The 23945-nt window shown below is 40.7% G+C and overlaps 1 protein-coding gene across 4 annotated transcripts in view; it reads right to left on the reverse strand.

Moving 5' to 3' along the window:
* LOC129867970 (glutamate receptor 1-like) overlaps positions 1-23945 on the reverse strand; it is a 113624-nt gene that overhangs the window by 33049 nt on the left and 56630 nt on the right. For all 4 annotated transcript variants that reach the window (XM_055941495.1, XM_055941494.1, XM_055941496.1 and 1 more), the window contains exons 4-8: positions 9522-9709; positions 7986-8039; positions 3232-3390; positions 2963-3130; positions 1995-2099 (exon numbers count right to left, since the gene is read on the reverse strand). In XM_055941495.1, the coding sequence (XP_055797470.1) occupies positions 1995-2099; positions 2963-3130; positions 3232-3390; positions 7986-8039; positions 9522-9709 (674 nt within the window). The remainder of the gene's footprint in view (positions 1-1994; positions 2100-2962; positions 3131-3231; positions 3391-7985; positions 8040-9521; positions 9710-23945) is intronic.

Genomic DNA, 23945 nt, shown 5'->3' on the forward strand with positions numbered 1-23945 from the left:
ACTGCATCAGATTTGCCAATTCTTGCTGTGAGATGTTACCTCACTCTTCCACCAAGGCACCTGCAAGTTCCCGGACATTTCTGTGGGGAACTTCACCCTCCGATAGCCCTCACCCTCCGCTCCAACAGGTCTCAGATGGGCTCAATGGGATTGAGATCCGAGATCTTCGCTGGCCATGGTAGAACACTGACATTCCTGTCTCGCAGAAAATCACGCACAGAACGAGCAGTATGGCTGGTGGCATTGTCATGCTGGAGGGTCATGTCAGGATGAGCCTGCAGGAAGGGTACCACATGAGGGAGGAGGATGTCTTCCCTGTAACGCACAGCATTGAGATTCCCTGCAATGACAGCAAGCTCAGTTCGATGAGGCTGTGACACACCGCCCCAGACCATGACGGACCCTCCACCTCCAAATCGATCCCGCACCAGAGTACAGGCCTCGGTGTAACGCTCATTCCTTCAATGATAAACGCGAATCAGACCATCACCCCTGGTGAGACAAAACCACGACTCGTCAGTGAAGAGCACTTTTTGCCAGTCCTATCTGGTCCAGTATGGTGGGTTTTTGCCCATAGGCGATGTTGTTGCCGGTGATGTCTGGTGAGGACCTGCCTTACAACAGGCCTACAAGCCCTCAGTCCAGCCTCTCTCAGCCTATTGCGGACAGTCTGAGCACTGATGGAGGGATTGTGCTTTCCTGGTGTAACTCGGGCAGTTGTTGTTGCCATCCTGTACCTGTCCCGCAGGTGTGATGTTCAGATGTACCGATCCTGTGCAGGTGTTGTTACACGTGGTCTGCCACTGCAAGGACGATCAGCTGTCCGTCCAGTCTACCTGTAGCACTGTCTTAGGCGTCTCACAGTACAGACATTACAATTTATTGCCCTGGCCACATCTGCAGGCCTCATGCCTCCTTGCATCATGCATAAGGCCCGTTCACGCAGATGAGCAGGGACCCTGGGCATCTTTCTTTTGGTGTTTTTCAGAGTCAGTAGAAAGGCCTCTTTAGTGTCCTAAGTTTTCATAACTGTGACCTTAATTGCCTACTGTCTGTAAGCTGTTAGTGTCTTAACGACCGTTCCACAGGTGCATGTTCATTAATTGGGAAACAGTGTTTAAACCCTTTACAATGAAGATCTGTGAATTTATTTGGATTTTTACGAATTATCTTTGAAAGACACGGTCCTGAAAAAGGGACCTTTCTTTTTTTGCTGAGCTCATTTACTCTGATATGCTGTGCATTTTCTCATATGAAATATAAATGGATATATTAGAAACTCGAAGAGCTAGGGTAAATCATTTTCTGATTGACAAACAAATTCTTCGCATATGAATAAATAATATGAAAATCCTACAACTGCGCTATGAAAACAAATATGTCACATACTGGTATGATGTGGACATTGGACATACATTTTTTGCAAAGCCAATTTTGCTCCAGCGGTTCAATTTTGCTCTAGTGGTTCAATTTGGCTCTAGTGGTTCAATTTGGCTCTGGTGGTTCAATTTGGCTCTAGCGGTTCAATTTGGCTCTAGTGGTTCAATTTGGCTCTAGCGGTTCAATTTGGCTCTAGTGGTTCAATTTGGCTCTAGTGGTTCAATTTGGCTCTAGTGGTTCAATTTTGCTCCAGTGGTTCAATTTGGCTCTAGCGGTTCAATTTGGCTCTAGTGGTTCAATTTGGCTCTAGTGGTTCAATTTGGCTCTAGTGGTTCTTGTTGCTGGGCACAATGCTAGTGAATGACTAGTCAAGTTTTTTTTAACAAAGTGTCTTAAAAAAGGATTTGTAGTTAAGATGAAAATAATGTGTACAGAAAATGACAGTTGAGATGATGAGTCCATTGAGGGTGATGTTCTCTGATGATGACTCCTACTCGTAAGGTCAAGTGTCATACAGTATCCTATCTAACTATCTAACACAACAGATTTCCCCTGAGGAGGATAAAAAGAGGTTGATTGATAATTCTAGAGGTTATGGACAAGTCCCAGTTCACCTTCAGCGGTCCACTCGGGCTCAGCTCCATGACGCTGACCGTGTAGTTGGTCCGATGGCCTTTCTCGTTGAACTGGACATGGCCAGTCAAGCCTTCAATTCGAACCTGTAGGACAAAACAGATATTGACCAGGATTGGTATGAAGAACTGTTAACTCTCTGAGACCTGTATCTGTGCAACCTTGGAATCTGGAAAACGAATAACGCTCAAGTCGTTTTAAGTAGCTACAGTACGCAAAGAAATCAACACCTAATACAAGGGTAGGTAACTAGATTCATCTGCGGGACGGTTTTTCCCTGAGCGGATGGTCGGGGGAAAAGAGACTTCTTTGATGACGTTATAATGTCTCCTTTTTATATTGGTGGGAATACTTGGGAACAGATTTCCTAAATTAATCTCAATTTTAGTGATTTCCTGGTGATTTATCAGTCCTTTTTGACCAAAAGCTAAAATCCTATATATATATATATTTTTTTTTTCATTAAAAACTTTGGTGAGCCACCCAAAAAAATAACTTGAGGGCCAGTTTGGCCTGTGGGCCGTCTGTTGCCGACCACCGATATAATATATCTTTTACACAATACTGTCTGATTATATTATAGCTAGAAGCAAAAACTGCAGAAATGTCCTTTTCTTATCTCAAGAACACAAGATTGCTATTTCAGGATTCCAATATTACCAGCTGGTTGTGTTGACATTGTATGATGTCTAACACAATATTTGAAATCCTACAAATCTACAGGTCACAAGATAACTATTTAAGGATTACTGTACTGTACATATAGCTCACACGTTTGCATTTAACTGAGGGTTTAACACAATAGTACTTAATTAAGCTAGTATTGTTTTCTATTGTACAGTATTTCTCATAGTCATACATGATTAATTGCCTGTGCAGCTAGCGTTGAGTTTGAAGCCTAGTCCTTCTATTGTCTGTGGCTGTGGAGTGAGTGGTGCTATCTGCCTACCTGCTGTAAGGCTCTCTGGATGTCGATACCCTGGCCCCAGGGAGCTGGTGGGTTGGCCAGACACTCGCCAGCGTTGCCTCGCCGAGAGATGTCAATACGTTGCTTCCGGAGGTTCTGAAAGGCTGTTGCCATGACGCTCACTCCGTCGTATGTGAGGGCTCCTGTGTACTAAGAGGGTAAGTCCGAGGAGGCAACATTAGAGGCTGATAGATGTTTATTGAAAACTTGAGAACATGAATGGAAAGATCTCTTAGACAGTTTGATCATACCTTCAGTCTTCTCTTGGGTAGCTTAAGGTCTTTGCTGTCAAAGTCCACCCACTCCTCTATGGCCTTGCTGACATTTTCGTCTGAGTAGTTCATTAGTTGGAACCCGGTGATGTTGGCACCACTTTTCTGGAACTCAGTGAAGTTCATGTCCAAAAATCCCTGAGAAAGAAGGAATCAAATTCTTACCATAGAACAGAAGCAAACTTAAGCTAAGTAAACATAACAGAAGCAAACTTAAGCTAAGTAAACATAACAGAAGCAAACTTAAGCTAAGTAAACATAACAGAAGCAAACTTAAGCTAAGTAAACATAACAGAAGCAAACTTAAGCTAAGTAAACATAACAGAAGCAAACTTAAGCTAAGTAAACATAACAGAAGCAAACTTAAGCTAAGTAAACATAACAGAAGCAAACTTAAGCTAAGTAAACATAACAGAAGCAAACTTAAGCTAAGTAAACAAAACAGAAGCAAACTTAAGCTAAGTAAACATAACAGAAGCAAACTTAAGCTAAGTAAACAAAACAGAAGCAAACATGGCCGTAAGGTTGGAGCTGATCATTGGATGACAGTGTTTTTTCAGAGTGCCGGTATTGAAAGCTTGGATTTTCTTAAAGTTGCTAATCAGCTGATCAACCCCACTTGAGAAGTCACTCCACTGGGCAAAAAACTTGTTGAAATCAACGTTGTTTCCATGTCATTTCAACAACAAAAAGTTAATGTGCTGACGTTGAATCAACATGGGAAAAACTGATTGGATTTGAATAAAGTCATCAACGTAAAGGGAATTTTGAATATTTTCAGCCACATTTTTACCTATATCCATTGACATGGTGACTGTTTTTGTTGATTTCACATTGAATTCACGTTAGTTGACAACTCAACCAAATGTAAATCAAAACTAGACGTTGAACTGATGTCTGTGCCCAATGGGCAGGTCCAGGCAATCACTACAAATCTATGAAGCAGGAAATGAAAACCACTATTCTACAGTTTGACAAGCAGATTGTCTTTTCAACTGCATCTGCTCTCTTTTACTATTTTGATTTTACAAAATGTGACTACTTATAGTCGTGCAAAGATAGAATCAAGTCAAACACAGGACAGCACTGCCACAGTCTCTGAGCATTCAAGGAAGTGTGTAGAGTCCATTAAAACACACATCAGACACACAGCCTGACGACTTCAAAATGGGACTTCGGTAACACTTCACATTAAATGTACACTAATGAATATGTAACTAAATAGTAATACATGATATTTATAACATAGTAGTTACATGTAATTACTATGTAAATACTATGTAATTATACTGTAATAAGGGTTTAGCAGTGATAGGTTATGACACAAGTGGAACAAGGACATGTAATTACAAATCTGCTTGTCGGAGGTTATTCCGGATCTTCAAATGGAATTGTTCCTCGTGCTATCTTTGATTGACTTAGGGATATGGTGGACAACCAAGTGGGAGCGGCTCCCATCACCTTGTTTGCATTTAATTACCTGCGTCTCCAGAGTAAGAACGTCTATCTACATTAAACTTACCCAGCTGGAGTCACGCTGCAGCTGGCCTCAGAAACAGGCTTCAGAAAACGATCTTTGAATGCTTTATTTGAATGATAAAAAGTCACAGATCACATATTCCATTCTTACCCCACCGAGGCTAAAAATAATAAGAAGACTGTTGGAAGGTTAAGGAGTCTTCACAGGCTTCACATAGACCATACTTAATCAATAAACAGAGGGAGTATGAGTGTGTTTGTGTGTTTGTGTGTGTGTGTGTGTGTGTGTGTGTGTGTGTGTGTGTGTGTGTGTGTGTGTGTGTGTGTGTGTGTGTGTGTGTGTGTGCGAGCATGTGTGTGTGTGTGTGCACACGTGTGTGCACGTGCGTGTGTGTGTGCACATGCATGTGAGTGTGTGAGCATGTGTGTGTGTGTGTGTGTGTGCATGTGAATGAGTGTGTGTGTGTGTGTGTGTGTGTGTGTGTGTGTGTGTGTGTGTGTGCGTGCGTGCGTGCGTGCTTGCGTGTGCGTGCGTGCGTGCGTGTGTGTGCCCCATCTGGCAAATGGTTCAAATGGTAAGGAACCGCGGAGTGTTGCATCTTGCCACCTTTATAATCATTATTATCTATGTTTCCTACGGCACAATCCAGTTATGAATTGAACAATCCTGCCGGTGAAGTCACCGTTTTTCCCCCCTGTATTTCACAGTCCACTTTATGTGTTCTACCACAACAAATGTTTCTAGATTTCTTGAGTTGAGCCCTCTGGAGTGCATGTTTAGACCATGCTCCTGACATGCAACCCTTAAGCCAAACATACAGCATCCTCTCCAGGTGAAGTACTGTGTATAACACAAGACGACATCCCACTAGAGCAAGCGGCTAGCTTGTTGCTTCACGGGCGACAGTTGACCTCAGATCTCAAATCAGATCAAATCAAATCACATTTTTTTGGTCACATACATTTTGATTAGCAGATGTTATTGCGGGTGTAGTGAAATGCTTGTGCTTTTAGCTCTGACAGTGCAGTAACATCTAAACAAGAAATATATTATAGAACCGTACCGTAGAATATTATAGAATACAGTATATACATATGAGATGAGTAATGCCAGATATGTAAGCATTATTAAGTGAATGAGATACCGTAGAATATTATAGAATACAGTATATACATATGAGATGAGTAATGATAGATATGTAAACATTATTAAAGTGACTAGTATTCCATTCCTTAAAGTGATCAGTGATTCCTAGTCTATGCCTACAGGCAACAGCCTCTAATGTCTTAGTGATGGCTGTTTAACAGTCTGATGGCCTTGAGATAGAACCTGTTTTTTAGTCTCTCAATCCCAGCTTTGATGCACCTGTACTGAACTCTCCTTCGTGGATGATAGCGGGGTGAATAGGCAGTGGCTCAGGTGATTGATCTCTATATGAAGCTATGCTAACGTGAGAGGCAAACATAGAAAGATGGCTGCCGGAGGGTAAGGCTGCGGTTTTATGGGCTCTTAACCAACCGTGCTATTTTGTTCGTTTTTTCCCCGCATTTTTTGTAACTTATTTTGTACATAATGTTGCTGCTTCCGTCTCTTATGACCGGAAAGAGCTTCTGGACATCTGTAACGGCTTTCGTCGGTGGAAGGAGAGGAGGACCAAAATGCAGCGTGGTGCGTATCCATAATAAATGTTTAATCGAGAATGAATACAAAAAAAAGAACAAGAGAATCAAATGAAAACCGACACAGTCCCGAATGGTGCAAACACTGAAACGGAAAAAACCACCCGCAACACACAATGAAAAACAGGATACCTAAATATGGCTCCCAATCAGAGACAACGATAAACAGCTGCCTCTGATTGGGAACCACACCAGGCCAAACACCTAGAAATATAACCCACAGAACAAAACATAGAAAAACAACATAGAATGCCCACCCCAACTCACACCCTGACCAAACTAAAATAAAGACATAAAAAAGGAACTAAGGTCAGAACGTGACAGTACCCCCCCCCCCCCCCCCCCCCCCAAACGTGCGGATATATAGCCTCGTTGTTGTTATTTTACTGCTGCTCTTTAATTATTTGCTACATTTATTTATATATTTGTAGGTATTTTTCTTAAAACTGCATTGTTGGTTAATTAAGGACTTGTAAGTAAGCATTTCACTGTGAGGTTTACATCTGTTGTACTCGGCGCATGTGACGAATACAATTTGATTGGATTTAAAATAGAGGCTAGCTTGTTGCTTCATGGGTGACAGTTGACCTCTGATCTCTATATGAAGCTATGCAAACGTGACAGGCAACCCTAGACATAGAATGACTTACGAGGTAACTATGCTTCAGTACAACTGGATATGTGTGGAATGCAGAATCATTCTAACAGAGTCCCTACCTACTATTGCTGGTATCTAGGAACTCATTAGGTCTGGTGGCCAATGAATATTAACAGGAAGCAATGAATTGAGCCCGTTAATAATAACAGAAAACTAACTTCTGTTTAGTTACGTAAAGAACAAAAGCACACACACATTCATATACCAAATATATATATATATATATATATATATATATATATATATATATATATATATATATATATATATATATATATATATATATATATATATATGCGCAAGTATAGTGTAAGCATGTACAAGCACGCCCATGCACACACACACACACACACGCACACGTACACGCACACACACACGCACACACGCACACACGCACACACACACACACACACACACACAAAAAGAAGCTCAGAGCCCTACAATTGCCTTAAAGGAGTAGAAATGATAATATACTTGCTCAGCGAGTAATCAGCAATCTGTCTACATTGTGTTCTGCACAGACAAGCAGAAGCTCTACAGCCTGTCAGATACTGAGAAGATGAAGAGGGACCAATACATGGAACAACGCCACCATAGATTAGTCTAAACAATCGCTTTCCATCAATTCTGCAACAGATGAAACTACAGTTGTGCTCACACGTTTGTAATCGTTCAGTGGGGATGAAGGTACAGTGTTATTTTACTTCTCAACAGGGGCGCCAGTAACGTCGTGATCAGAACAACAGACAACAAAAAAATCCTAGCAATTTCACAGTAGAGTTCTCTTGACTGGGAGTTCCAAGCAATATCTACAACGAAGACATTTCAGATGGATTGAAAAGAAATTACAATGAAATACATTGGAGCCTGCATGTTGCATTAAAGCTTCAATTGTTTCAGAGAGGGCTAGACTTACCAGGTTTGCCAATATGTAGTGGTAATTTTTTAGGTTCTTCTTCTGAGCAGCGATCTGGAAAGCATAACAAAAAGGGGAAATTATGTCCATTTTGCAACACGTCAATGAAGATAAAGCTATTTCATTCCAGATGTGGATTTAAGTGCCCCATTAATCCTGAGTGGCGCCTCAGTGCAAGAGGCGTCACTACAGTCCCTGGTTTGAATCCAGGCTGTATCACATCTGGCTGTGATTGGGAGTCCCATAGGGTGGTGCACAATTGGCCCAGTGTCGTCCGGGTTTGGGTTAGGCCGGGGTTAGACCATGCTCCTGACATGCAACCCTTAAGCCACATTGTAAATAAGAAATTGTTCTTAATAACTGACATGCCTAGTTAAATAAATGTAAAAAAAAAAAAAAAATGTACCACGGTCCTCCCAAATAGGAGCTAATTGTTCCTGTCTTTGAGGAAATGAATTACTCATCTCCTGTCTCTGCCTGCATGTCTGAGTAAAATATCAGTGCTCAGCAGAACGGGGGCAGCTGGAACAACTCGCCGTGGAGGGCTGGGAAGGAGTTGGCATCTGTCACTGTGGGAAGCCCAATTAGAGCTTTAATGACTACATGTTCACAATCTGTATCAAAATCACTAGTACACCTGTGATGGATAGGCCCGGGATCGCCTCTGGGAGACAGAACGAAGCAGCTGTCAGGGATAATTGAGCCTGAACATATTTCTAAATGCTTATCTGTAAACTACATGTTTTTGAATATACTAATTTCACTAGCTCTCTGCTATTCAGAAACCATGACATTTTTTACATTTTAGTAATTTAGCAGAAGCTCTTATCTAAAGCGACTTACAAGAGCAATTAGGGTTAAGTGCCTTGCTCAAGGGCAAATCGACAGCTTTTTCACCGAGTCGGCTCGAGGATTTGAACCACCGACCTCTCGGTTACTGGCCCAACGGGACTAAAGAGATTTTACATATTCAAAATAGCTCAAAGGAACTGTTATCCCTTCTAAAAACAAGATAGACTACATTTATAAAAAGGTCTGCTATGAATGTTTCTTTAGCTAGGTTTTTGAATAGTTTTAGTCCAGATCTACTCACTGTGGTGATTCCATTTATAGTACAATATATAAATGGTACCAGGGAACAATGTTGTCCCTGGAGAACTGGCTGATGGTCTTCCAGCAGCAGCATGGAATCCAAGTCATACACATCTATCTTTGTCTTCATTACAAACTTCCCTCCACTATCCCCCTGAGACTGGTCCAGTATAGAAGAGACACTATAACAATACCACACAGTGTTCAAACTGAACCCTTGTAACTGAACCTTTGTCAATAGTTTGAGTTGTAAAACTCAGTAAGAGGAGGAAGGGTTGTTTTGTTACTCTAGCTGCATGGTCTTCTTGTTGGAGTGAACCCATCCAATCCAATTACTGAACTAATCATGTCTAGTTTACGGATCATCTCTTCATGCATTAAGCTCTCAATAGTCAACTCCCCCTTTTTCATTACTGGACTGTCTATCAATCTGATGTTATTTACCAGGTTGAGGATCAAGTTGAGTCTCTCCAGCTCACAGTCCAGGATGATGTTGTACTCCTTCTTCTTCTCTAGGTCCTGAACCACCTTCAGGAAGGCCACCTGATCCATACCACTGTCCAGGTTCACTGATGTCACCTGCCACGTCTTCTCTGCTGCCGTATCCAGAATCTTCTGCAGCACTGTCAGGCCTACAAGACAAACACCGAAGGTACACGCTAATTAGTCTGGGCACATTTGATGGTAAACCACACTTAGGTACTTTACTTAGGTAAAGTAAAGCACACTTAGGTACTTTACTTGGGTAAAGTAAAGCACACTTAGGTACTTTACTTAGGTAAAGTAAAGCACACTTAGGTACTTTACTTGGGTAAAGTAAAGCACACTTAGGTACTTTACTTAGGTAAAGTAAAGCACACTTAGGTACTTTACTTAGGTAAAGTAAAGCACACTTAGGTACTTTACTTAGGTAAAGTAAAGCACACTTAGGTACTTTACTTAGGTAAAGTAAAGCACACTTAGGTACTTTACTTAGGTAAAGTAAAGCACACTTAGGTACTTTACTTAGGTAAAGTAAAGCACACTTAGGTACTTTACTTAGGTAAAGTAAACCACACTTAGGTACTTTACTTAGGTAAAGTAAAGCACACTTAGGTACTTTACTAGGTAAAGTAAAGCACACTTAGGTACTTTACTTAGGTAAAGTAAAGCACACTTAGGTACTTTACTTAGGTAAAGTAAAGCACACTTAGGCGATGGGGTGCAGGTAGCCTAGCACTTGTTTGTATTATTTATTTAACCTGTATTTAACTAGGGCAAGTCAGCTAAGAACAAATTCTTATTTATATTGAAGGCCTACCCCAGGCCAAACCCTAATCCGGACGACGCTGGGACAATTGTGCGCTGCCCTATGGGACTTCCAATCATGGCCGGTTGTAATACAGCCTGGAATCGAACCAGGGTCTGTAGTGATGCCTCTAGCATTGAGATGCAGTGCCGTAGACCGCTGCATCACCTGGGAGAGGCGAGCTCGCAGTCGGAGGGTTGCCAGTTTGAATCCTGGGTCTGACAGGGAAAACATCTTTCAGGAAGTGAGCGAGCAATCAGAGGGTTGCTGGTATCAAATCCTAGATGCCATTGCCTGCTGTTGTTCCCCTTTTGCAAGTCACTTAACCTCCCACAATTGCTCCACGGGCGCCCAGTGTGGCAGTCCCATGATCCAGTCTCTATATGTATGTAACAGTCCCCTGATCCAGCCTCTATATGTATATAACAGTCCCCTGATCCAACCTTTTCAGCCTCTATATGTATATAACAGTCCCCTGATCCAGCCTCTATATGTATGTAACAGTTCCCTGCTCCAGCCTCTATATGTATGTAACAGTCCCCTGATCCAGCCTCTATATGTATATAACAGTCCCCTGATCCAACCTTTTCAGCCTCTATATGTATATAACAGTCCCCTGATCCAACCTTTTCAGCCTCTATATGTATGTAACAGTTCCCTGCTCCAGCCTCTATATGTATGTAACAGTCCCCTGCTCCAGCCTCTATATGTATGTAACAGTCCCCTGCTCCAGCCTCTATATGTATGTAACAGTCCCCTGATCCAGCCTCTATATGTATATAACAGTCCTCTGATCCAACCTTTTCAGCCTCTATATGTATGTAACAGTCCCCTGCTTCGATGTCTTCAGCCTCTATATGTATGTAACAGTCCCCTGATCCAACCTCTCCAGCCTGTATATGTATGTAACAGTCCCCTGATCCAACCTCTCCAGCCTCTATATGTACTGTATGTAACAGTTCCCTGATCCAACCTCTCCAGCCTGTATATGTAGGTAACAGTCCCCTGAACCAACCTCTTCAGCCTCTATATGTATGTAACAGTCCCCTGATCCAACCTCTCCAGCCTCTATATGTATGTAACAGTCCCCTGATCCAACCTCTTCAGCCTCTATATGTATGTAACAGTCCCCTGATCCAACCTCTCCAGCCTGTATATGTATATAACAGTCCCCTGATCCAACCTTGTCAGCCTCTATATGTATATAACAGTCCCCTGATCCAACCTCTCCAGCCTGTATATGTATATAACAGTCCCCTGATCCAACCTCTCCAGCTTCTATATGTATGTAACAGTTCCCTGCTCCAGCCTCTATATGTATGTAACAGTCCCCTGATCCAACCTCTCCAGCCTCTATATGTATATAACAGTCCCCTGATCCAACCTCTCCAGCCTGTATATGTATATAACAGTTCCCCGCTCCAGCCTCCATATGTATGTAACAGTCCCCTGATCCAACCTCTCCAGCCTCTATATGTATATAACAGTCCCCTGATCCAACCTCTCCAGCCACTATATGTATGTAACAGTTCCCCGCTCCAGCCTCCATATGTATGTAACAGTCCCCTGATCCAACCTCTCCAGCCTGTATATGTACTGTACGAGTGTCTTTCAGAGGTTGGGATAAAGCAGTAGTCAGTATTTCAGTTGGACCTTGGGTAACAATTGACGAGTAAAAATATCTTTATATTAACTTTTCTTTTGATCCTTTGTAGTCACTAAAATGTCATTTACACCTCTTTCTTTACATCTCTTTTCTTTACACATTCTTTCTTTACATCTCTTTTCTTTACATCTCTTTTCTTTACACATTCTTTCTTTACACGTTCTATCTTTACATCTCTTTTCTTTACACATTCTTTCTTTACACGTTCTATCTTTACATCTCTTTTCTTTACATTTCTTTCTTTACACGTTCTATCTTTACATCTATTTTCTTTACACATTCTTTCTTTACATCTCTTTTCTTTACATTTCTTTACACCTCTTTTCTTTACACGTTCTATCTTTACATCTCTTTTCTTTACACCTATTTTCTTTACACATTCTTTCTTTACATCTCTTTTCTTTACATCTCTTTTCTTTACATTTCTTTCTTTACACCTCTTTTCTTTACACGTTCTATCTTTACATCTCTTTTCTTTACACATTCTTTCTTTACACCTCTTTTCTTTACACGTTCTATCTTTACATCTCTTTTCTTTACACCTCTTTTCTTGGCTTCACCTGCTGTATGGGGCAAGCTCCAATGACGTTGTGACTTACAGAAGCACTTGAGTTGACTGAACGTATCCAGTGAAGCCTCAGTTGATTTCCTCTACTCTCAGCTTCTATTGAACACACGTGTACTCTTTTCTTTAAAAGCAGATTCGTAAATAAACTGGTATTATAAAGGCGTAATGCTTTTGTGATCAGGAGTGGTTTGTTTAGCACAGCACTGCTGCATATAGAGAACAGAGGATTTCAAGTGCTACACAGAAGACTGTGTACGAGGCAGAGTTGCTCCGGTTGTTTTCACGGCAGTCACCTGAAGTCACTGTCACCGTACCTAAAACTGTGACAGCCAGGCTAAGGTGCTGCTGCCTGAGTGCCTGTGTATTCTCCTCAGCCAAAGTAAATGTGCTGCTTCATATCTGCTTTCCCAAGAGCCCTGAGTTTGAAAACGACGGTTCCCCCCTTTCAATACTGGAAATGGAAATGCTGAGTATTTTTTGCACTGGGTTAATCTGGAGTCTGGGGTGATGACAGTGAGAAAGATCTATGAAGTGGAAATAACTTCTCCCCCCCTCCTTCCTTCCTCACCTCTCTTCTTCTCTCTTTGAGGAACATGACTTAGAACTTAGACAGATGACGTGTGAATGCAGCTGAACTATCTGAATTAATGCCATTCCTTCCCCTTATCTATAACCCTGGCTCATCAGTATTCCCCCATATACAGGGCCTTCAGAAAGTTTTAATACACCTTTGACTTATTCCACATTTTGTAGTGTTACAGCCTGAAGTCAATATGGAGTAAAAATATGTTTGTCTCACTCATCTACACACAATACCCCATAATGACAAAGTGAAAACATGTTTTTGGAAATGTTTGCTAATTTATTGAAAATGAAATACAGAACAATCTAATTTACATAAGTTATTCCCACCCCTGAGTCAATACTTTGTAGAAGCTCCTTTGGCGGTGATTACAGCTTTACGTTGTCTTGGGTATGTTTGTATCAGCTTGGAGTTGTCTTGGGTATGTCTGTATCAGCTTGGAATTGTCTTGGGTATGTCTGTATCAGCTTTATGTCGTCTTGGGTATGTCTGTATCAGCTTTATGTCCTCTTGGGTATGTCTGTATCAGCTTTATGTTGTCTTGGGTATGTCTGTATCAGCTTCATGTCGTCTTGGGTATGTCTGTATCAGCTTTACGTCATCTTGGGTATGTCTGTATCAGCTTGGAGTTGTCTTGGGTATGTCTGTATCAGCTTGGAGTTGTCTCCGGTATGTCTGTATCAGCTTTGAGTCGTCTTGGGTATGTCTGTATCAGCTTTATGTCGTCTTGGGTATGTCTGTATCAGCTTTGAGTCGTCTTGGGTATGTCTGTATCAGCTTTATGTCGTCTTGGGAATGTCTGTATCAGCTTGGAGTTGTCTTGGGTATGTCTGTATCAGCTTGGAGTTGTTTTGGATATGTCTGTATCAGCTTTATGTCGTCTTGGGTATGTCTGTATCAGCTTTATGTTGTCTTGGGTATGTCTGTATCAGCTTTATGTCGTCTTGGGTATGTCTGTATCAGCTTTATGTTGTCTTGGGTATGTCTGTATCAGCTTTATGTTGTCTTGGGTATGTCTGTATCAGCTTTATGTCGTCTTGGGTATGTCTGTATCAGCTTTATGTTGTCTTGGGTATGTCTGTATCAGCTTTATGTCCTCTTGGGTATGTCTGTATCAGCTTTATGTTTTCTTGGGTATGTCTGTATCAGCTTTATGTCGTCTTGGGTATGTCTGTATCAGCTTTATGTCGTCTAGGGTATGTCTGTATCAGCTTTATGTTGTCTTGGGTATGTCTGTATCAGCTTTATGTCCTCTTGGGTATGTCTGTATCAGCTTTATGTTGTCTTGGGTATGTCTGTATCAGCTTTATGTCGTCTTGGGTATGTCTGTATCAGCTTTATGTCCTCTTGGGTATGTCTGTATCAGCTTTATGTCGTCTTGGGTATGTCTGTATCAGCTTTACGTCATCTTGGGTATGTCTGTATCAGCTTGGAGTTGTCTTGGGTATGTCTGTATCAGCTTGGAGTTGTTTTGGATATGTCTGTATCAGCTTTATGTTGTCTTGGGTATGTCTGTATCAGCTTTATGTCGTCTTGGGAATGTCTGTATCAGCTTGGAGTCGTCTTGGGTATGTCTGTATCAGCTTTATGTCGTCTTGGGTATGTCTGTATCAGCTTTATGTTGTCTTCGGTATGTCTGTATCAGCTTTATGTCGTCTTGGGTATGTCTGTATCAGCTTTATGTCGTCTTGGGTATGTCTGTATCAGCTTTATGTTGTCTTGGGTATGTCTGTATCAGCTTTATGTCCTCTTGGGTATGTCTGTATCAGCTTTATGTTGTCTTGGGTATGTCTGTATCAGCTTTATGTCGTCTTGGGTATGTCTGTATCAGCTTTACGTCGTTTTGGGTACGTCTGTATCAGCTTTATGTTGTCTTGGGTATGTCTGTATCAGCTTTATGTTGTCTTGGGTATGTCTGTATCAGCTTTATGTCCTCTTGGGTATGTCTGTATCAGCTTTATGTTGTCTTGGGTATGTCTGTATCAGCTTTATGTTGTCTTGGGTATGTCTGTATCAGCTTTATGTCGTCTTGGGTATGTCTGTATCAGCTTTGCACATCTAGATTTGGGGATTTTCTCCCGTTCTTCCTTATTGATTTTTTCAAGCTCTGTTAAATTAGATGGGGAGCGACCGTGAACATCAATCTTCAAGTCTTACACAGATTTTCAATGGGATTAAAGTCTGGACTTTGGCTGGGCCACTCAATGACTTTCACATTTTTGTTCTGAAACATTTCAGCATTGCTTTGGCTGTGTGCTTTGGGTTATTGTCCTGTTCAACGTTCGCACTCTGAAGCAGGTTCTCATCAAGGGTTTGCTTGTATTTGGCTCCATTTATTGTTCCTTATATCCTTACCAGTCTTTCAGTCCCTGCCTCTGAAAAGCATCCCCATAGCATGATGCTGCCACCACCATGCTTCACGGTAGGGATGGTATTAGACAGGTGATGAGCTGTGCCTGGTTTTCTCCAGACATAGCGCTTTGCATTCAGGCTAAAGAGTAAACATTTTGTCTCATTAGACCACCGGATCTTTGCATTATGGTCTCAGAGTCTTTCACAAGCAATTTTGCAAACTCCATGTGCCATGTGCCTTTTTCTCAGGAGTGGCTTCCGTCTGGCCACTCTCCCATAAAGCCCAGATTGGTAAAGTGCTGTAGAGACATCTGGCATGTTCTCCCATCTCAGCCAAGGAACTCTGTAGTTCTGTCAGAGTGGTCATTGGGTTCTTGGTCATCTCCCTGACCAAGGTCCTTCTTGCCTGGTTGCTCAGTTTGTGCTCTTGGAAACTTTCAATTGTTTTATACCCTTCCCCAGATAAATGCCTCATCACAATTATATCTCGGAGATAGTCTTCATGGTATAGTTTCTGGTCTAACACACACTGTCAACTGTGGGACCTTATAGACAGGTGTGTTTTTTTCTCTGTCATTTCCAAACAATTGAATTGGCCCACAATCAAGTTGTAGTGACATCTCAAGGAAATTGGATACACATGAGCTCAATTTGGAGTTTCATAGCAAATGGGGTGTGAATACTTATGTCAATTAGATATTTCTGTATTTCATTTACAAAAAATGAGCAAAAAAAATCTGAAAACATATTTCAACTTTGTCATTATGGGGCATTGTGTGTAGATTGGTGAGAAATTATTTTATTTAATCAATGTTTAATTCAGGCTGTAACATAACAAAATGTGGTACAAGTCAAGAGGTACGAATACTTTCTGAACACAGTAATGTACAGTGTTTTGGGTAACGTGTTACAAAAATAACACGTTATATAATCAGATTATTAACTTTTTCCTGAATTGGGTAATATTACTACAGTTACTTTGTCAAATGACGCGTGTGTTCCTTTCAGAATCATATCTATACCGGGCGTGTGTTTCCATGAATCCAATCTCAACTTGTTTCCTCATTTAGTTCTCGGAGCGAGTGGAGAAAGGCTGTTTGGAGAAATGTCATGACAGCTGCAGTCCTTAGAAATATATAGAGGGAGCACCTCTGATCTTTGCCATTGATCGCTGCTGTGATAGCAAAGCCCATAGAGGGCTTTCCCGTCTTGTGGCAAGTATGCCCTCTATACAACTCTATGGGTCTGTGCACGTGCGGTCTATAACCAGAACCGGCGGCTCGAGAGAAAGATTTTGAATGAAAAGATAAGAAATCTGTACAGATGTTTGGCTTACAGTATACTACCCAGCTAGCACAGTGGATCTGGGCCGATTCCGGCTGAGAGTCGGGACACTCGGCTGAGAGTCAGTCTCGGCCGACGTCATGTGACCCGAGTCTGGGCCGTCTTCGGCCGTATTACTTATGGCTAGGAGGCGGGGATTGCACAATTGGCCCAACGACGTCCGAGTTAGGGGAGGGTTTTCCTGGCATGGACGTCCTTGTCCCATCACGCTGTAGCGACTCCTGTGGCGGGCCAGGCACATGCACGCTCACACGGTCACCAGGTGTACAGTGTTTCCTCCGACACAATAGTTTTTTTGTGGATGGGTATAATTTGTCTGTATAAAATGTATAATAGTAATATTTAAAATTACTAAATCGGGTAATTTTGTATACATTTATTTAAATTTGCATCGGGACACTTCTGGGGGGATTCTGGTAAGATGCCGGCAAATTCAGGTAGACGGAAACGGCCCGATGTATTTGGGCCGATTTTGGGCAGTCATTCATTTTAATTCCGGGCCGAGTCCAACACCTGATTCCAGGCCGATTCAATCAGTTCCGGCCCCCCAGAAGAGGGACGCTTCTGGGCCGATTCCTCATTGCTAGCTGGGTATATACGGCTAATTAAGCAGCCCATATATGGCAGAGCACTTGTAGACTAGCACAGGAAAGCAGCGCCACAGATGAAAGGAGAAACTAGTGATAAAACCTGAGTTAGTAGTCTATCTTTGGTAGAGCGTGCGCGGCTCGCGTCGCTTCCTCATACAGTCAAACAAACGGTGAGATTTATATTTTTTTCAAGAAAGTAAGATAACGAGTATTATAAATTGGGTGGTTCGAGCCCTGAATGCTGATTGGCTGAAAGCTGTGGTATATCAGACCGTATACCACGGGTAAGACAAAAAAATATACTATTTACTGTTCTAATTCCATCGGTAACCAGTTTCTAATAGCAGTAAGGCACCTCATGAGTTTGTGGTATATGGCCAATATACCACAGCTAAGGGCTGTATCCAGGCATTGCGTCGTGCCTAAGCACAGCACTTAGCTGTGGTATATTGGCCATGTACCACATGCCTTATTGCTTAAATATAATGTGGTACTTTCCTGAAAAAGTAATTTGTTACGTTACTTTTGTTAACCAATATGTAATATATTACTTTCCCAAGTACCTAATCCCGACACTGGTAATGTATTACAGCACTTTTAGTTTTTGTTTAGTTCATTAATTAAACCATTTAAAAAAAACAAGCACACATAAAACTTAAAAAAGCCATATAGGCACATGAGTTAAATCATGGAGGATAACACACAATACAGTCTGGGACTTATTTCCATTGTTAAATCATGGAGGATAACACACAATACAGTCTGGGACTTATTTCCATTGTTAAATCATGGAGGATAACACACTATAGAGTCTGGGACTTATTTCCATTGTTAAATCATGGAGGATAACACACTATACAGTCTGGGACTTATTTCCATTGTTAAATCATGGAGGATAACACACTATACAGTCTGGGACTTATTTCCATTGTTAAATCATGGGGGATAACACACAATACAGTCTGGGACTTATTTCCATTGTTAAATCATGGGGGATAACACACAATACAGTCTGGGACTTATTTCCATTGTTAAATCATGGGGGATAACACACAATACAGTCTGGGACTTATTTCCATTGTTAAATCATGAAGGATAACACACAATACAGTCTGGGACTTATTTCCATTGTTAAATCATGGATAATAACACACAATACAGTCTGGGACGTATTTCCATTGTTAAATCATGGAGGATAACACACTATACGGTCTGGGACTTATTTCCATTGTTAAATCATGGAGGATAACACACAATACAGTCTGGGACTTATGTCCATTGTTAAATCATGGAGGGTAACACACAATACAGTCTGGGACTTATTTCCATTGTTAAATCATGAAGGATAACACACAATACAGTCTGGGACTTATTTCCATTGTTAAATCATGGAGGGTAACACACAGTACAGTCTGGGACTTATTTCCATTGTTAAATCATGGAGGATAACACACAATACAGTCTGGGACTTATTTCCATTGTTAAATCGTGAAGGATAACACACTATACAGTCTGGGACTTATTTCCATTGTTAAATCATGGGGGATAACAAACAAAACAGTCTGGGACTTATTTCCATTGTTAAATCATGGAGGATAACACACAATACAGTCTGGGACATATTTCCATTGTTAAATCATGGAGGATAACACACAATACAGTCTGGGACTTATTTCCATTGTTAAATCATGGCGGGTAACACACAATACAGTCTGGGACTTATTTCCATTGTTAAATCATGAAGGATAACACACAATACAGTCTGGGACTTATTTCCATTGTTAAATCATGGAGGATAACACACTATACAGTCTGGGACTTATTTCCATTGTTAAATCATGGAGGATAACACACAATACAGTCTGGGACGTATTTCCATTGTAAAATCATGGGGGATAACACACAATACAGTCTGGGACTTATTTCCATTGTTAAATCATGGGGGCTAACACACAATACAGTCTGGGACTTATTTCCATTGTTTAATCATGGAGGATAACACACAATAAAGTCTGGGACTTATTTCCATTGTTAAATCGTGGGGGATAACACACAATACAGTCTGGGACTTATTTCCATTGTTAAATCATGGGGGATAACACACAATACAGTCTGGGACTTATTTCCATTGTTAAATCATGGAGGATAACACACAATAAACTCTGGGACTTATTTCCATTGTTAAATCATGAAGGATAACACACAATAAAGTCTGGGACTTATTTCCATTGTTAAATCATGAAGGATAACACACAATAAAGTCTGGGACTTATTTCCATTGTTAAATCATGGAGGAAAACACACAATACAATCTGGGACATATTTCCATTGTTAAATCATGAAGGATAACACACAATACAGTCTGGTACTTATTTCCATTGTTAAATCATGAAGGATAACACACAATACAGTCTGGGACTTATTTCCATTGTTAAATCATGAAGGATAACACACAATACAGTCTGGGACTTATTTCCATTGTTAAATCATGGGGGATAACACACAATAAAGTCTGGGACTTATTTCCATTGTTAAATCATGAAGGATAACACACAATAAAGTCTGGGACTTATTTCCATTGTTAAATCATGAAGGATAACACACAATACAGTCTGGGACTTATTTCCATTGTTAAATCATGAAGGATAACACACAATACAGTCTGGGACTTATTTCCATTGTTAAATCATGAAGGATAACACACAATACAGTCTGGGACTTATTTCCATTATTAAATCATGGGGGATAACAGACAATACAGTCTGGGACTTATTTCCATTGTTAAATCATGAAGGATAACACACAATACAGTCTGGGACTTATTTCCATTATTAAATCATGAAGGATAACACACAATACAGTCTGGGACTTATTTCCATTGTTAAATCATGAAGGATAACACACAATAAAGTCTGGGACATATTTCCATTGTTAAATCATGAAGGATAACACACAATACAGTCTGGGACTTATTTCCATTGTTAAATCATGGAGGATAACACACAATGCAGTCTGGGACTTATTTCCATTGTTAAATCATGAAGGATAACACACAATACAGTCTGGGACTTATTTCCATTGTTAAATCATGAAGGATAACACACAATAAAGTCTGGGACTTATTTCCATTGTTAAATCATGGAGGATAACACACAATAAAGTCTGGACTTATTTCCATTGTTAAATCATGAAGGATAACACACAATAAAGTCTGGGACTTATTTCCATTGTTAAATCATGGAGGATAACACACAATACAGTCTGGGACTTATTTCCATTGTTAAATCATGGGGGATAACACACAATACAGTCTGGGACTTATTTCCATTGTTAAATCATAAAGGATAACACACAATACAGTCTGGGACTTATTTCCATTGTTAAATCATGGGGGATAACACACAATAAAGTCTGGGACTTATTTCCATTGTTAAATCATGAAGGATAACACACAATACAGTCTGGGACTTATTTCCATTGTTAAATCATGAAGGATAACACACAATACAGTCTGGGACATATTTCCATTGTTAAATCATGGAGGATAACACACAATACAGTCTGGGACATATTTCCATGTTAAATCATGAAGGATAACACACTATACAGTCTGGGACTTATTTCCATTGTTAAATCATGAAGGATAACACACAATACAGTCTGGGACTTATTTCCATTGTTAAATCATGGAGGATAACACACAATAGAGTCTGGGACATATTTCCATTGTTAAATCATGGAGGATAACACACAATACAGTCTGGGACATATTTCCATGTTAAATCATGAAGGATAACACACAATACAGTCTGGGACTTATTTCCATTGTTAAATCATGAAGGATAACACACAATACAGTCTGGGACTTATTTCCATTGTTAAATCATGAAGGATAACACACAATACAGTCTGGGACTTATTTCCATTATTAATCATGGAGGATAACACACAATACAGTCTGGGACATATTTCCATTGTTAAATCATGAAGGATAACACACAATACAGTCTGGGACATATTTCCATTGTTAAATCGTGAAGGATAACACACAATAAAGTCTGGGACTTATTTCCATTGTTAAATCATGGAGGATAACACACAATACAGTCTGGGACATATTTCCATTGTTAAATCGTGAAGGATAACACACAATACAGTCTGGGACTTATTTCCATTGTTAAATCATGAAGGATAACACACAATACAGTCTGGGACTTACTTCCATTGTTAAATCATGGAGGATAACACACAATACAGTCTGGGACATATTTCCATTGTGGTCCTCTTGAAACAAGATGTCTAGTCAAGATCCGACACGGTTGAACACAGTATGACAGAGAGATAATAAAACATAAAACAAAGAGCGAACATCTATTTCATCATTTCAGTTACATCGTAGGGATCATTCATATGGGCACTGAAGACATCAAACAGTTGTCTACTTTATTTTTTAAAGCTGCCCAGAGAGGACGTTGTTTTTATGGGCAGAGGCGCATTGCAGCACGATAGAAACACAGAAGGTTAGATGTAATTCATGATACAGAGTAGCAACATATTCATCATTACTGTGAATGTACAGTACAGGGTCAGATGTAATTCATGATACACAGTAGCAACATATTCATCATTACCTTGAATGTACATTACAGTAATATGTCTGCAATGATAAATGACAGTGCTTCCTCTGAGCATTCTCTAACAATGATCCCAACTAAAGGCCTTAGAAGTGAGAAATCCACTTGACAGAAGCTTGTATGCATCTGACAGAAGCTTGTATGCATCCTCCATACAAGCTTGCATGCAGGGCTCAGCTAGACTTGAATCATAAGTACTGGGGAAAGATCCTTATTCATGATCAAATTGTAAATTGGATCGTTTTGACATGATAAAAGTGTTCAGCTAAGTGTGTACTATCTATGATCTAAAAATATTGCCTCAACGAACTCCTACTGTAGATGCATTGTTCAAGACAGACATTTCTTCACAACAGACAACAACGGTTCAGACAGCAGCACTCTACAGTTGCGATCGTGTACATGCCGGTACTGTAGGTGTACTGTACTCTTTGGACATGTCTTTAGAACAAGATGAAAGCACTTTAATTTCAAATAAATAAATTAAGACACCGTAGTGCTATGATCTTCTATGTCGTAACCACTTCACGTGTGTGTAAAATGTGCAGTAGTAGCAGAGGTCAGCAAAAATACTGACTTTAAAGAGGCTCCCATTGTGCCTTTACCTCAGGGCCAGAGTGTGGCTATTTTCAAATCACATTTCTGACCAACACAGAAATCCTCCACATTTCTGACCAACACAGAAATCCTCCACATTTCTGACCAACACAGAAATCCTCCACATTTCTGACCAACACAGAAATCCTCCACATTTCTGACCAACACAGAAAGCCTCCACATTTCTGACCAACACAGAAAGCCTCCAACAAAGCGCCACTGCTGAGCAGCAACAACAAAACATCTAAAACAAAAGTATTCAATGCAATTTAAATACACCACCCTGGCACCCTCAGCTCTGACCTGCAAACAATCCACCTGATAAATAATGTATTGTTTATATAATTGTAAAGTTATATTCTCAGCGCCACCCAGAAGCTCCTCAACCCGTTTCAGTTTGCCTATCAGCCCAGCACAGGAGTTGATGCCATTCTTACTGTCCTCAACATGGTCTGTAGACATCTAGAGGGGGCCAAATCCCATTTCAGTTCTCCTATCAGCCCAGCACAGGAGTTGATGGTGCCATTCTTACTGTCCTCAACATGGTCTGTAGACATCTAGAGGGTTCCAAATCCCATTTCAGGGTTCTGTTTGTTGACTTTTCTTCTGCATCCAGCCTTACATTCTGGCACAGAGACTCATAAGGGACTTCTCCTTAGATGGGGAGGGGCTGGTTTTGTGGCTGTTGGACTTCCTGAGCCAACGCTCACAGCGAGTCAAAGTAGGTCCCCATATGTCGGACATACGCAACACCAACACAGGTTCTCCTCAGGGATGTGTTTTGTCCCCACTCCTGTACATATTGTACACTAATAGTTGTACTAGTTTCCATCCTGACAGACACCTCGTTAAGTTCGCTGATGACCCTGCCTTGATCAGCCTGATGAATGATGACGAACACCATGGCCCAGTCCTAGATGACTTTGTAGAGTGGTGTGATGAATCACACTTCCTCAATACCAACAAGACCAAAGAGATGTGCATAGACTTCAGGAAGCGTACAACACCTACCTCTGCAACATCTATCAGAGGTCAGAACGTAGAGATTGTAGAGGAATACAAATATCTGGGTGTCCTCTTGGACAATAAGCTTCAGTGGAGTAAATGTTCAGACCTGATCTACAACAAGAGTCAACAAAGGCTGTACTTTCTCAAAAAGCTGGGATCTTTTAATGTTGATCTTTTAATGTTGACTATCACAAAATATTTTTTTACCCAAGACACCCCCTGTACCCAGACTGTACCC

Source organism: Salvelinus fontinalis, chromosome 13, assembly GCF_029448725.1.
Source record: "Salvelinus fontinalis isolate EN_2023a chromosome 13, ASM2944872v1, whole genome shotgun sequence".
NCBI lineage: Eukaryota > Metazoa > Chordata > Actinopteri > Salmoniformes > Salmonidae > Salvelinus > Salvelinus fontinalis.